The 14,206-nt window shown below is 42.3% G+C and overlaps 1 protein-coding gene across 1 annotated transcript in view; it reads left to right on the top strand.

Moving 5' to 3' along the window:
* uacab (uveal autoantigen with coiled-coil domains and ankyrin repeats b) overlaps positions 1-14,206 on the top strand; it is a 37,703-nt gene that overhangs the window by 12,699 nt on the left and 10,798 nt on the right. Inside the window, exons 2-6 of the mRNA XM_056607236.1 lie at positions 5,759-5,889; positions 9,443-9,531; positions 12,013-12,077; positions 13,667-13,724; positions 13,900-13,970. Coding sequence (XP_056463211.1) covers positions 5,759-5,889; positions 9,443-9,531; positions 12,013-12,077; positions 13,667-13,724; positions 13,900-13,970 — 414 coding nt within the window. The remainder of the gene's footprint in view (positions 1-5,758; positions 5,890-9,442; positions 9,532-12,012; positions 12,078-13,666; positions 13,725-13,899; positions 13,971-14,206) is intronic.

The following is a 14,206-nucleotide window of genomic DNA, read 5'->3' as shown; positions in this document are numbered from 1 at the left end:
GCAAATACAATTACCTTGATTTTATCTCATTGATATATAACCAACCTTTTTTTTTCATTAGACTTAATTAGCTCAGATGTACGCATATCTTTTATCAGAAAACGTGGGAGTTGGAATCCTCCTAATATGGTATAGTTATTGTGAATTCACAGATTTTTGTTTTCTATTTTTTGTAAGGCGAAAGGCAATGAGCTTTGAAGATTTATTTTTAATGCATCAAGAGAAATCCTCTAAACCCATTGAAGCATGATGAAGCACTAGAATTTATTTAAATTCAAAAAGGGTTCATCCAAAGTCAGTGAATGAACAGCTGACCACATTTTCAGGCCACTATGCTGTGGGCATTATTCACTTTCATAGTTTGCCGGGTCAAAGGTCACTAGGTTGGGGTCAATGGAAAGCTGATGCTGATGCTGCTCTAGGCTAAAAGAGTGTGATACTGGCAGCTGGGCCCTAAACATCTTCCCTTGTGGATCTATACATGCTCCTTTTAGTAAGTCTTTCCTAAATGAACAGTAGTGAACTATGAAATCCTAGTTCACCTTAAGTGACTACCTTCTTGGCTAATGGACTCTACTCAAATAATTGAAATCTATAATCTTACCAAATCCATATGTTGGTGCTATGTAAGTAAGCCCAATAAGTGATCATTTTATGCTTTTGTATTCAGCCGGAGGATTAACAAAAGTAGTATATTTTAGGGGATACTTATTTTGAAATTATGCAGAGCTACTTTGAAACCACTTTTTAGGCTAGTGGTTCTCATTATTTTACTAACCTAACCTGCACAATGCTCCATAAAATGTATTCCTCAAGGGGGGTTGTAATTTTGCATACCATTGTTCCATATAGTCCTATTTTAAGACCAAAACCTATATTATAAAAGTAAATTTACTATTCATTCAACTTACTCTACTAACAAGACTAAAGGGACATTTAGATAAATCCAATAAACAAATATGCGGTGGAAAGGGATCTACAAACTGGACTGGTTCTGTTCCACCACAAGAGGGGGTGTCTGACTTAGTGAACTGGGCTGCTGGCTGGCATGTGACCAGTGCTCTGCCTAGCAATAGTGGTTGCTGAGCAGCTATCCCCACTTTCGGCCTGTGACGACCTTAGCATAGCAACAGGGGTCGTATCTCGCCCCCCCCCCCGGTCCCCTGACACTTGGCCTGAACCATCAGCCATTGCCTATCCCCTACTCCCCTTCAAGTCCTGTGGTGACAAATTGACGGCAAGCTTGTTCTGTCTCACCGTGTTCTCACCCTCTGACATGTACTCTCATCCCAGTCGTTTTTTCCTGTCCTCCTTGCCTAGGGGATTTGGTTGTCCTCCATCTCGTTATGTTGGTCTGTCTGCTCATCTCCTGTCTCTGGGATGCTGCTTAACAATACTCGGATGGCTGTGCAGCAGTTGAATTGACACGTCTGCAAGCACGGCTCTATTATATAGTCTATAGCTCTAAAGCTCCGGTGGCTGCTCCACAGTAGTTAAACGATAGCTTAACAACCCTCCACCTTCCAAAACTTCCTCTGCTATTAAGGAAGCCTTGTTTTGCCATTGCAGAGATCCTGCTTTCTGTGAGTGTCAAAGTGCTTGTATATGGTCAAGGAGATCATTCACATTTGTAGTATTGGTATTTAGATTACTCATCATAATTCATTTGTTTCCATAACATTGGTGTTTTGTAGATGCATGACATTTATACATATATTTAGTTGCGTTAATTGTGCCTTTTATACTTGCCAATACTACGATATTCGTACATAGTTTATCGATGAATTGTTGCTAGAAAACGACCAGCAGACCTTACTTTAAATTAACTCACTCCAAAATTATTCTTGACTGTTTTAGTTTAGCAATCTGGTATAATATACATTATGCGACCAGGAATATATGTATTTTTGGTTCCAGCCCCAATTAAATTGCCAACCTTTTGATGGACACTCAATAACCATGTCCTCCCCGCTCCACCTCCTCTTTTAAAGTGCTGAACAGCTCAGCCTGACCCTGCTCTTTTCTCTCTATCGTTGACCTTGTTCTTGCTATAAGTACAGCCATTCTCCGTGGCTCTGGCACCCGTGTTGGGAATGGTATTTAAGGGCTGTCGTCATCGAGTTCCCAGCTTGTCGCTCTGTCAGGTGACGTTCCAGCGATCAAGTCAGCCCCCTCTCTGAGCCATCCAGATGGCATGCAGCAGTGTTTGTGTCATGAGCCAATACCATAGAAGATAGATGGTCAAATGTAAACAACAGCATTGACACACCTATTTGTGCCTGTTTACGGCAGTGGTGTGAGCCGTCGAAATGGGATACAGGCGTCAAGGTCTTAAGTAGACAAAACTTTAAAAGTCAGCCCTATTCCTTCTTGGGTCATCTGTTTTTATAATTATGTCATACTCATGGAGAAATTACTCATAGAATTATAATGACAAAATGTCTTGGCATGATAGATTTTGAGCGGCGGATAAAAATTGGGACCAACTTTCAAATTAGCACACTGCAATTATATGCTTGATTGGATAAGAGAAACATTAGAAATAGCTTTAAATTAAGCTTTCGCTCCAGATTTTCATTTAGTTCTTTAGATGAGCGTGTCAATGCGGTTGTTGATGCCGTTTCTATTAGAATTCTAAGCAGACATTCATATTCTCGATAAATATGAATATGAACGTTATTCAAAACTCACCAGGCTGGTGAGTTTTGAATAATTATGTTAGGGAAATGTGTATTTTAGTATTTGAGTTGAAATACGTTTCTGAAGAAAAGGGTGCAAGACACTTGTTTGTTTTCTTTTTAAGTTAAGCTCTCCTTGTGGATTTATATTTAGCTAAGTCCTAAACAAAATCCATGAGATGTATCGCAGTGTCTTCACAGGCCTATGCTTCACATCTGCTTGTCTAAGTGAGCCTCAATAAACAAATAAAGTGGCTGTGAAACATTGTCCGGATATAAAAGAAAGTTAAATCTCTAGACCCCCAATTGTTTGTGCAGAATAAGTACATTTGATAGAGATGGATGAATACTTTGTTGATCCAAAAAAATTCAAAAAAATATTAAAGATGCCTTCTTTTCAAATAGGGAATATGATCCCTAATGGCTGATTTAATTTAAGTTTCTACACAGATGTCTCTTTACGATGGGCTCCTTTTGCAAAAAGCTCATAAAAAGGAATAGATAAATGTGCACCGGCTTGAATTTCCCATCACTTCATATTTCTGCAAGGAGCTCCAGCTCCTGCTCTTGACCTTCATGGCTGTCTGGGTATGTGGTCCTGGTGATTTAATCTGTCAGACTCAGGACATCAGAGAATCATTAATGAGGCGTGGAACTGAACCCCGGCAGTGATATGGAGCTCACATGATCAACCAAGGCCCCTAAGTGGATGACAACAAATGTCCAGAATATGATCAGTGTAACTTTCTGAAGTATTGTTCAGTATTGAATTAATCTGAAAGCAGTGGGTTTTATCCAGATTTTATGTGTTTCCCAGGCTTTGTATTTTGCATCTGTTGATGCTAAATGTGTATTCATATCAAGCGTTCCTCTGCCTGAAGCTTCTGTTGATGTTTTCATCGGGTATTTTAAGTGGAAGATATCATAGAAAAATCTCCAGCATTGTGCTACCAGGTCTACTTCTAACAACAGAGTACAAACTGAGAATCCAAACAAACACGCCCATTTGGGATATTTACGTGATGTGTTTACGGTATTCTGCTTGGTCCCGTCTCCATTTGGAGCCTTTGTTTCTATGCAAGGGTGAGCAGTTTTGGTAAGTTGATACCCGGTTCTCAACATATCATGTCGAGGAGTCCTTTTTACATGTTTGTGAATATCACCGTCACTCTGTTAACGCCGGTCTGGCAGCAGACTGTAACCTGAGTCTGCAAGGAGCTGGCGCACAGTGTGTAAATTAAAAAGGTCTCTCTCGGCCTCCCAGTCTCCCCACAAGCTTTTCACCTGGTGTCATTTTTTTGATGTGATTGTTGCAGAGGACAATGTTGAAAAAGTATCTGAAATACAAAGAAGCTGTCTCCAATATTCCTAATTTACATGCAAGAATAAATTAGTGACTCCTATGTAATATTGCTGTGAATGGCAGGGAGGGAGGATCTGGCTCAGACAGCTGATTGTAAAATAGCTGACACCTAATCTTGCTACCGTGCAGCTGGGATCAGGGAGCTCTGCTGCCCCACCACCCAGTTTAGAGGGGGGGGGGGATATCTGCAGTGGATGGGCCAGAGGCGTCCCACAGGGGTCAGAGCCAGGACAACTACAAATGTGCAAACCGTAATCCCCTGCTGACTTTAATATGTTCAGATGGAGGCAAGCGGCTGGAACGAGTGGTGGGGTTTGGCGGGGTGGTGTATGCAAGGGTCTTCTTGGACAGCCTTGTTTCATGCTGGCAGTGGTGATGGACACCAATGCCATTACTCACGGTGCAGGCATGTCCAGAATGTATTCTTAGCCCCCGTCTTCCTATCCGTCACTGGAGAAGGGTTGCAGGGTCAAAAAATAAAGAGGTAACCAGTCTGCAGGGCTGTCTGCACCACCGCTGTTTACCGGGGAGGCTGTGATATTTTAAACCAGAGAGAGCCCACATATTTACCCCCAGGAGCTTGACCGACCTTGTCATTTGGTGGGGCAAAGAATCTGGAGACCACTGATAGAGAGGAAAGAGAGAGGAGACGCTTACCTTTTAGTTCTCCTAGCTTGAGCTTTCAGAAGAGTCCTAGAGACACGAAGAGAAGGGGAAGAGATCATTTGGATTGCCCCTGAGCACAGGACTGGGAAGAGACGGTCGAAGCCTGAGCAGTGCAGGAAGCTTGACGATACAGCGGTAGGAGAACGAGCAAGGCACCTCCAGGGAGGGGACAGGGAGCCAGGCTGAGTTGACCTCCACTCCAGAGGAGGAGCGGCAGTAGCCAGCCAGGGCTGGTCCCAAGGCTGGCAGGGCTGGCCCCACTGCTTCTCCCCCTCCATCCTCACCACCTCCTCCGGACCTCCTCCTACTCCTCGCTCTAGCCCCAGACAAAAACTACAACGCATAGAAAGAATCCCTTGCTAAGCTCATGACACCGTCCGTGGAACTCTGCGTTCATCAAGAAACAAGCGAACTCAAGAGAGGAAACTGAAGAAAAGCATCACTGCAACACCCCTTCGACTGAGGCTCCCTTCGATCACCTGTTCTGTTTGCATTCACTGGCTGAGTGTACCTGGGGGCAGTTTATTTGTACATTTTTCTCTATATTTATTGTTGCCTTCAACCGGAAAGCTGGCTTCCTACGCGGCAACCCTGTGCAAGGACCATTTGCACTCACCCAAGATGAGCCGCTGGTTACAACAATGCACTTCCATGCACTTTGTAGGTATTCTGTTTGTGAACATTTGTGAATTGGTATATGTGATATCCGGGGTAAGGGGGGCGTTATTGATTTTTGTCCTGCTGTTCCATAACAACATTTTGAATTTCATTTATCAATCTTGCAACACTCTCACCAGGGCATGTTCCCAAGCTCGTCGTGCAATCGTTTATGTCATGTGCTCTACATTCTGTTTTTGGCTCAATGTGATTTTATTTACTGTTTCTTTTTGTCCTATTTACTGATTGAATTCCAGGTTTGATTTGGCTTTGTTGCTGTCAGTATCCAGATAACGAAAACGGCAATCTTTTATTTGTTGTCATTTTCTTTGTGTGTGTGTGTGTGTGGTCATGTGTGCGCACATGCTTAAGACATTGTCATCATTTGTCTCAGAGCACAGATTGGAATAAGTATGACGACCGGCTGATGAAGGCGGTGGAGCGGGGGGAAGTGGATAAGGTGGCCGCTGTCCTGAGCAAGAAGGGCATCACTCCCACAAAGTTGGATGTAGAAGGACGCTCTGCGTGAGTGTACTCACACACACACACACACACACACACACACACACACACACACACACACACACACACACACACACACACACACACACACACACACACACACACACACACACACACACACACACACACACACACACACACAGTTAAACATATACACACAGTTAAACATATACACACAAATCTCACAGATGGTGCACACCTCATGAATTAGTTTTGACCTCTAACCTTTCACCCCCCCCCCCCCCGAGTTCTTTTTAAATTCTACTTTCCAGATTAGTTGGAATGTGTGTTAAGCTCTATTTTCAGTTGGTTGTTTATTTGCCTTGGCAGAAATCGGTCCAGTGGCCCAGACATTTAGCCCCACTTGCACCCCATTCCTCGGATCAACTTTATGTTGTGATTCAGTATTTATTGAATATTAAATATACGTACATATATCTTTCCTTTTGGCAATTACTTTTACGGCCTTTTTTATATCCAATTCATCCAGATTCCAACACCAGCCTTGTGGGTGGGCAGAGCCTTCCCATTTGAGCACTGGATATGCCAAGCAGTTACTGGCCCTTTTTGTTTCAGTTTATTCTGACCTGAGCTTTGCAGCTTTGTTGGGCGGTTGTGCGGCTGATATTAAAAGCCAGTGAGAGTACAGGGTACTTTCAGAAATGTGTTTTTATGAGTGATGGAAAACCATTTCACACTTAAATATGCACATAGTGTGCATTCGTTAGGGTACGACTATGTGATCCCCAAATCTGTTCAACAGGTCTGGTGCCATGTGTTTTTTAAAGGTTATCATCCCAGTTTGTGCATACAGTTTTCTTGCATGAATGTATTGTGATTGACAGTTCAGTAGGTCATGCTTTCACTAAGGCCAGTGGTCAGAACTATGTCACTTGCTCTAGCGACTCAGCAAGCCTTAATATAGTGCAGTAGGCCACACACAGGCCTGAATGTGTCTAGCGGTCTGTCCTAAAACAGGCCAAGGACGGCCGAACCATTGCCCATTATAATCATCTGCCACCGTGGGGATGCTAATTACAAACTGTTATGTCAGGCACGTAATTCATTACAGCCTGTTCTAGTCCAATCACTCCGTCTCCCATCTGTGTAAACAATTAGGCTGGTTTTTAATTTGCAGTACTCTTGTTGGTTGCTAGGATAAGCAGGGCCCCGCTCTCAGCACCTGCTCTCATATGTAGTAGTTTGGTCTTGCATGGCTTAGTGGTGATATTAGCCAACGTGTTACTCTGGGCTATACCCCGCCATCATGCAACTATGACGTTTACTAAAGATAACGCGGCCTGCACATTGTCTGTCAGGATTAGCCGTAATGAATGTTCTGCGCACAGGCTATTTCTGAAATGATAAACAACATGGTGGGGGGCCAGGCGTGCAGGTCTTATAAATGTTGTTTATTGTAATTCAACGGTAGCAGGGGGTCGTTTATAGCTTTCGTATACATATTAGGAACCTTTTTAAACACAGATTGATAGATATATCTTGAATGATTCTCTGTCTGTGGTTCCTGTATTCTCACGACAAAGCTGATGAGAAGGTTTTCAGCTGGGAAGGATCACAGAGCTTTCACAAGGAGCCAAAAATTCAAAATGTTGTCTGGCTTGTGGTGCACTTCCAACACTTCAATGGGTGCTTGCCATTCTGTTTCTTCTTAGCTCTTCAAGCATTGCTTCCACAGACCTACCAGTTGTAGGACTTTGATGCTTCAATTGTAAAGGCATATTGCTTTATAAAATATGTCCACAGTGACAGGTACATTTCATGCTTTTAACGGATAATCCGCAGCTTTAATGCCACATGCCGTCCAATTTTTTAGCAAAAGATTGCATTGACTACTGGAAAGCATCACAGTTTCTATGGACACTTGAATCACTGAAGCCCTTTGAAGATATCCCAATCATATAAATGCAAGAAATTATTTTCTTTGAGGTAATGCTGCTCTGCAGCTGCTTCAGAAGGTCATGTCTGCTTCCTTTCAGAGTTGAGATGCCTTGCAATTTTGTCCATCATGATATATATTATGTATATATATTTTTCCCTTCCATTTCATCTCACACTACCCCATAATGCCCTGATGTAGCTCACCATGTGCCCCACCACCCCCCACCCCCCCTCAACAATATCCCAACAAGCCCTGATGTAGCTCACCGTAATCCCTGGGTGGGGGTCAGACCCCAGATGTCTCAGTATCTCCTGGAAATCGACATGACTTTTAAAAGCCCCATCAGGGGCGGAGGTGTCCGCCTGCCTGTCTCCATGGCGGATACCTCGGGGTGAGTACATAAAAAGGGCCCCTGGCTCGGTGAGTGACCCCAGCTCAGATTGGTTTACAGACAAGTGTTGCGAGAGAACGGTGCCCCGTGTCAAGACATGGTAAGCGAAGCAGGAATGTTGACGGGTGGAGGTGGGTGGGTGAGGGGGCTGGTCAGATGGACGGGTGGGGAGGCATTGAGTATTATCCCTCAAAGGGTTCTGCCGTTTTATTGTGCAAGCCCAACATGTATTTGCAATTGAGATCTTTAAATGCTGTTATCTCCATACTTATTTATTTGCAAATATCAATTTATTTTCTCTTTGTTTGGATTGAATGTTTGGAATGTTCAAAAAATTGTAATTAACAACCTATTATAGATGATTTACTTAATACGTGCTTAATATATTGTCTAATGTCCTACCAAGTAATTTATATGTTCAAATGTTAAAAAAAAGTATTAACCGCCTCATAACATAAACTCTACCACTGTAGAAAGCAACTCATAATAGTATGGTAATTAAGGTGTTTTAAATTAAGCAAAACTTTTTTTGGAGTGTGTAATACGGGAATACAAGAATGCTGCACGAGTAGAAACGGATTGATTCAAAGTAGGGGTTGACTTAATGCTGATTTTGATTAAGGAAAAGCATTACTAATATTCTATTCAGAATTGAGGGAAGGAAGAACCAACAATTCTTTGTAACCATTTTTCCATTGCAAACATTTCTACATGGACATTCAATATTGAGAAAAGTGCTGTTAAAACAAACAAATGAATGAGACCAAATGTCTTTGAATTGCTATGGTACAATGATTCTGCAATTTACAATCTTGATGGATAATCACAAAGCAGGATTTTTGTGAACTGGTTACATGATGTGAATCATCCTATGTAGGCAGCTTTGAGTAAATATACCATGTGCCTCATTTCTTAATGAGTATAATGGGTTAACCATGTAGCCATGTTATTTACTATCTTGGAAGTGTGTGCACACCAAAGAAATGTGTGCACACCATAGAAATTGTGTTCACAGCTACAGTCTCAAACGGCATTAAAACCTTTTACCTTTTATATTAAAATGTAGCCTGATGCATTTGGCAGAATTGTACACATTGAGCCGCTTAAAATGTGTGTTTTTAAGAAGTTAAGCTATGATCTCTTGCTCTTGCAGCCATATTATGTGGCTCCTTGTGAATGACTGTCACACTTGCCTTTCCCTCGTTTTTTTTTTTTTTTTTTTTTTTTTTTTTCTTGCTGAATCCTTTCTTTCTTTCTGTGTTCAGGTTCCATTTAGCCGCTACACGAGGACACCTGGACTGCCTTAACCAAATCCTTGGACACAATGTGGACATCACCGCAACCGATGCCACTGGTGAGTGGTCACACCACACCACACACAAACGACACCAGTAACCCTTTCTAAGTCATTCATTGTTCAGTGGTCAGAAGTGTATACTTTGTATTGAAAGTGAATCGCTGGTTATTTATTGACTATTGCCTATTTTAAGATGGTTAATGCAGCCTGCAATGCAATGTGAGTTTTCTCCTTCATCAATTCAGGAAGCATATTGAGAGCCAGACTTCCTCGGTCGATATTGGCCTATCGAGTATACTATTATATAGTATACCTATCGGTATCGAGTATATCTTTGCCGATATGAAAACCTTATAAATGTTTACGCTTATTAAATGTAATCAGTTCTCTATGAATCCTTAACTGCGGTTGTTGAACCTCTAAATGCATTAAAGGTCCCATGGCATGCTACTTTATGGATGCTTATATGTGTTAGTGGGGCCTTAACACAGATTTGAAGAAGTTCAAGAAATTCGGCCTTGGTGCAGAATTCCTGGAGCTCTATACCTAAATAATATCATATGATACAAATACATCATGTATATCAAATAATATATATTATCCCGGCCAAAAGCTGTTTGCCCCTCCAGACGATATTATGAAAATGAATTGTCTCGACAATCGTGCACAACAATCCCTTTCACCTCCATGTCGTGGTTCATGTACTTCAGGGAGTCTTAGCCAAAGTTCCTTTCTCCCAATTCCTTCTCAACCATGGCTGAGAAAACCCCTACTACGAGTCTCGTTGTGGAAATACCAGAGACGTCAGAGAACCTGACGTATTATGCGCCGTGACACCAACAACAGCAGAACTGTTGTCCAAATAACAAAGTAGTACAACAGTCGTAGCTCATTGGCGAGCCAAGTTCTCTGGGTGGGCGAAGCAGAGAAGGGGTGGTAACCTGGGCCCTTATGACGACATATGGGGCCATATTCCAAATCAGCGCGCCTGAGCTTCCATTTTTTTAAAGGCGAGCAGGATCCCTAGTGCTCGCTTTATACCGAACGCAAGTTTTAGCCACTGGGGGACCATAGGCAGGCTAGGGGAACTCATATTAATGTTAGAAAACCTCATAAAGTGAGATCTTCATGCCATGAGACCTTTAACCTTCCCGAAAATAAAGCAGGCCTGAGCCATTCATCGAATTTGATTATAATTACAGTTTAATATCTCGATGTAGATTTACCAGTCTGATTTCATCATTTAGCAATTAACCATGGCAGTTAATGTTACAAAATCAAAACAAAATACATCTATTATTATTTGTAAACATGTAATCTTTCAAACTGTAGCATTTGACATTGTAGTCATTTTCCATTTTGCTGAAGTCTGAATCATGTTCTGTACCAAACTTTAGAGGAGTCCCTTTAAAGCTGGCTGTATTCTTGGACACAATTTTTTTTATTGTGTCCTAGAATGGTGTCAAATTGGCTATGACGGAATAATAAACAACTTAATTGTGTTCCACATAGGGCAGCATATTACATTTTAGATAAAAGAAACATAATTATCCCGGAGAGTATTTCAGGTGTCATTGCAGCCACAGCAATGAGAATGAAACACAGGAAGGTACTGGTAAGAATCAGAGCACCGAACCAAGATAATATTAATATAAATACACTAAAAAAGAGAGCATAAGTGAAACACTTAACAGTTGGCCCTAAATCTGCACTGGATCTTAGTACATATGTTCAATTGTTCACTCTTTCAGTCTTTCAATAAATATTCTCAATGGATGTAAATATATATATTTACATCCATTTTCATTCATTCATATCCATATATGGATGTGAATGAATGAATATGAGTCCATGTGGGAAACAGAAATCAAATATCCAACGTAAGACAGTGCAGGTCCTAAAATTCTCATGTGGTGGTCAAGCCTTGGTTGTGGTACCTTTTTATGGTTACGAGGATAAAGAACAGGCCAAGGTGCTTGGGGCTGCATCAAGAAGGGACAAGCTTTAAGACTACTGGCTATTAAAAAGAAATGTTGTGATTATTTTGGACTCAATTTGTGAGGGATAATGTAATGCGACCTGGTCATTATTGCAGAATGAACCCAGTAAGGGTGATGCACACATACATTATCCATCTTATAACATGGTACTTACTAAATAAATGTATATTTCATGCGATATATAACTTTTTTTTTTTCATTATTGATTAAAAAAATATTTTAGATTATTTATCAGCCGTCTTTTTCTACCGTTGGGATTAGCTCCACACAAAGGCCTGTTATTCATTGCATCGGTCAGCTATACAGAAATAACAGACTGACCAATCAAATTTGAGTATTCGACAAAGCTGTCTAATAATTATGATTACCAACCATTGAAGACCATAGACCACTTATCGTTATCTTGTTGGAGCAAATAAATCAACCGTTGCAAGAAATAATGGTCATAATGGCCGTCATGGCCGCAGTCTACAGGGCCATTTTCCAAATACAATTTGATTCTTTAAGTGAGTTGCAATGATTTTTCTTTTATCTTCAGGTAAAAATGCACTTCACCTGGCCTCAAGAAATGGACATTCTCTCTGTGTCCAGAAGCTCTTACAGGTAAAGTGTTCCGCACAAGTCAGTCTCCAGATTTATTTATTTTAAAGTATGCCCAAAGCAGAAAATAAGGAGCATAACGGTCCCTGAATCTTCTTACGCCTTGGTTAAAAAAGCAAGGTGTCATGTGGCACTTGATGTTCTGTGTTTACGGTCTGCAGAACTGGTGTTGCCATAACCGGAAGCTCTTCTCGGCTACCCCTATCAGCTCTGATGTTGCCATTCCACCAATGTTATGAGTGAGACTATATATGTTTTCACAATCAAGCAGGTGGCGGTGTTTGAGACCATCAAGTGGGCTTGTTTGTTTGCCCGCACCCTTTACTTATTGGCATTGTTATGCGCTGGCCAGTGCGCTAATGTGAGCTAGTTGTTTTGCTAGCGGCGGGTAGCGGTTGGCAGTGTTGACAATGCTGCTCGCCCGCAGACTCTGCAGACCATTCCTGGTGCCGTCACCGCAGCGAAGATAGCTTCTGGACGACGCCCCGGCCCCCCTCTCCCGCCACTCGGTCTCCTCTCTGTCAACTTAAACCCTGGAGGTGTAGAGTTCCCCCCCCCCCGCCATCCCCTCCCCCAGGCTCAACAGTTAGCGCCCGCTGACTCGCTCCCACTTGTCATTTGAGCAGCTCTCGGCTCGTTTTTGGACCTTGTTGCTGGAGAGAGTTGAAGGAGGAGGGGGTTTTTTGTACTTAAGTTGCGGCCTGTTGTGAGTTGAATGGCGGTGTCCAATGAGCTCTCACTCACCCCTCCCCCAGTTGCACAATGCTCTTGCTGGCACTGAAGTCCTTAACGCCCCTTAGGGATTGCTGTTTACTTCTATACATTCAGAAGGACCTAACTTCTGTGATATCAGAAAGCAGTGGGCAAAACGCAGCTCCATGAGTTGGTATGGCTGTCGCTCCAGGGTCATGCCACCAGGCCCAGCTTTTATCACGACCCTTTTGAACCAAAAAAAATGATGGAAGGGGTAGATACTGAATGTTGAGGGTTTTCCTTTCATCATTTTTTCCCTTAAAAGGTGACCTGTGGCGAAGATTTGAGAGTTGTAAAGAGAGAGGGAAGAAAAGCTAAGAAGAGAGAAGCATTTGGATAATGAGCATCATTATCCAAATGCACTGCTTTCTCCCTCCCTCCCTCCCCCCCCTCCCTACGTTACTCCACCATTGTGAAGAGTTGTCAGAAATACTCCGAAATGGTCTGAAAATTGGCAGGCGCAGTCAATTCAAAGCAGATATTTTCCTTGAGAATTGCACTAACTAATAGCAGACTGATGGCTGTGGCATTTCTATCAAATGACACTGAAATTGTATTTATGTAAAACATAGATACATTTGGAAGATTGTTTTTGCACCGAAACAAGTATGGGGTGCAAACCATGCATGTTCATGTTAAATGTTAAAGTAAACACACCATGGCGAGGTAATGACGATGTGTATGATAATGGTTTCATTCAATGTGTTTTTGTTGGTCTACTGGGTGGTTGAGGATGTATGTCCTAGGTCATTCTTGAGAAGAACCTTGTCAAATACGTTGTGTAATAATGGCTACTGCCACCCTGTGTTAACACCTGCACCTAACCTTAACCCTTACAGCACAACTGCCCGGTCGGTAATGTCGATCTTCAGGGGCGAACAGCACTGCACGATGCCGGTGAGAAGATGCTCTTTATTCCACCTCATTTACATTCAAGGTTCACAGATTTCTTGAGACGAAGCTGTAAGACTGCGATGTGCTGCCACTGCCAAGTGGCCTGTAACAACAAATATTCTCTGTCCCACCCCCCCCCCCCCCCCCCCCCCCCCCTCATCTCCTCCGTCCCTAACAGTCATGGCTGGCTGCACATCCAGTGTCAAACTCCTCTCTGACATCGGGGCTTCCGTGAACGCCATTGACTTCGTAAGTATCGCTTTCCTCTTCCTTTTTCATGAAATGCCTTGCCCACAGTGTGTTTTTAAATATTGATGGTTGAGCTTTATACCTGTATAGTAGATATACTGAAACTGATGCAGGTCCATGTAACTTGAATGCTCGCGCCACCTCGGCCTGATTCATTCATTCAAAAAGATATTTTTATTGTATGCCACTGCTGTCTCGGCCGGGTCTCTCTTGTATAAGAGACATTACATCTGAAT

Source organism: Gadus chalcogrammus, chromosome 14, assembly GCF_026213295.1.
Source record: "Gadus chalcogrammus isolate NIFS_2021 chromosome 14, NIFS_Gcha_1.0, whole genome shotgun sequence".
Classification (NCBI taxonomy): Eukaryota; Metazoa; Chordata; class Actinopteri; order Gadiformes; family Gadidae; genus Gadus; species Gadus chalcogrammus.
The sequence above is the reverse complement of the archived record's forward strand: the minus strand, read 5'-3'. Positions and strand labels throughout refer to the sequence as shown.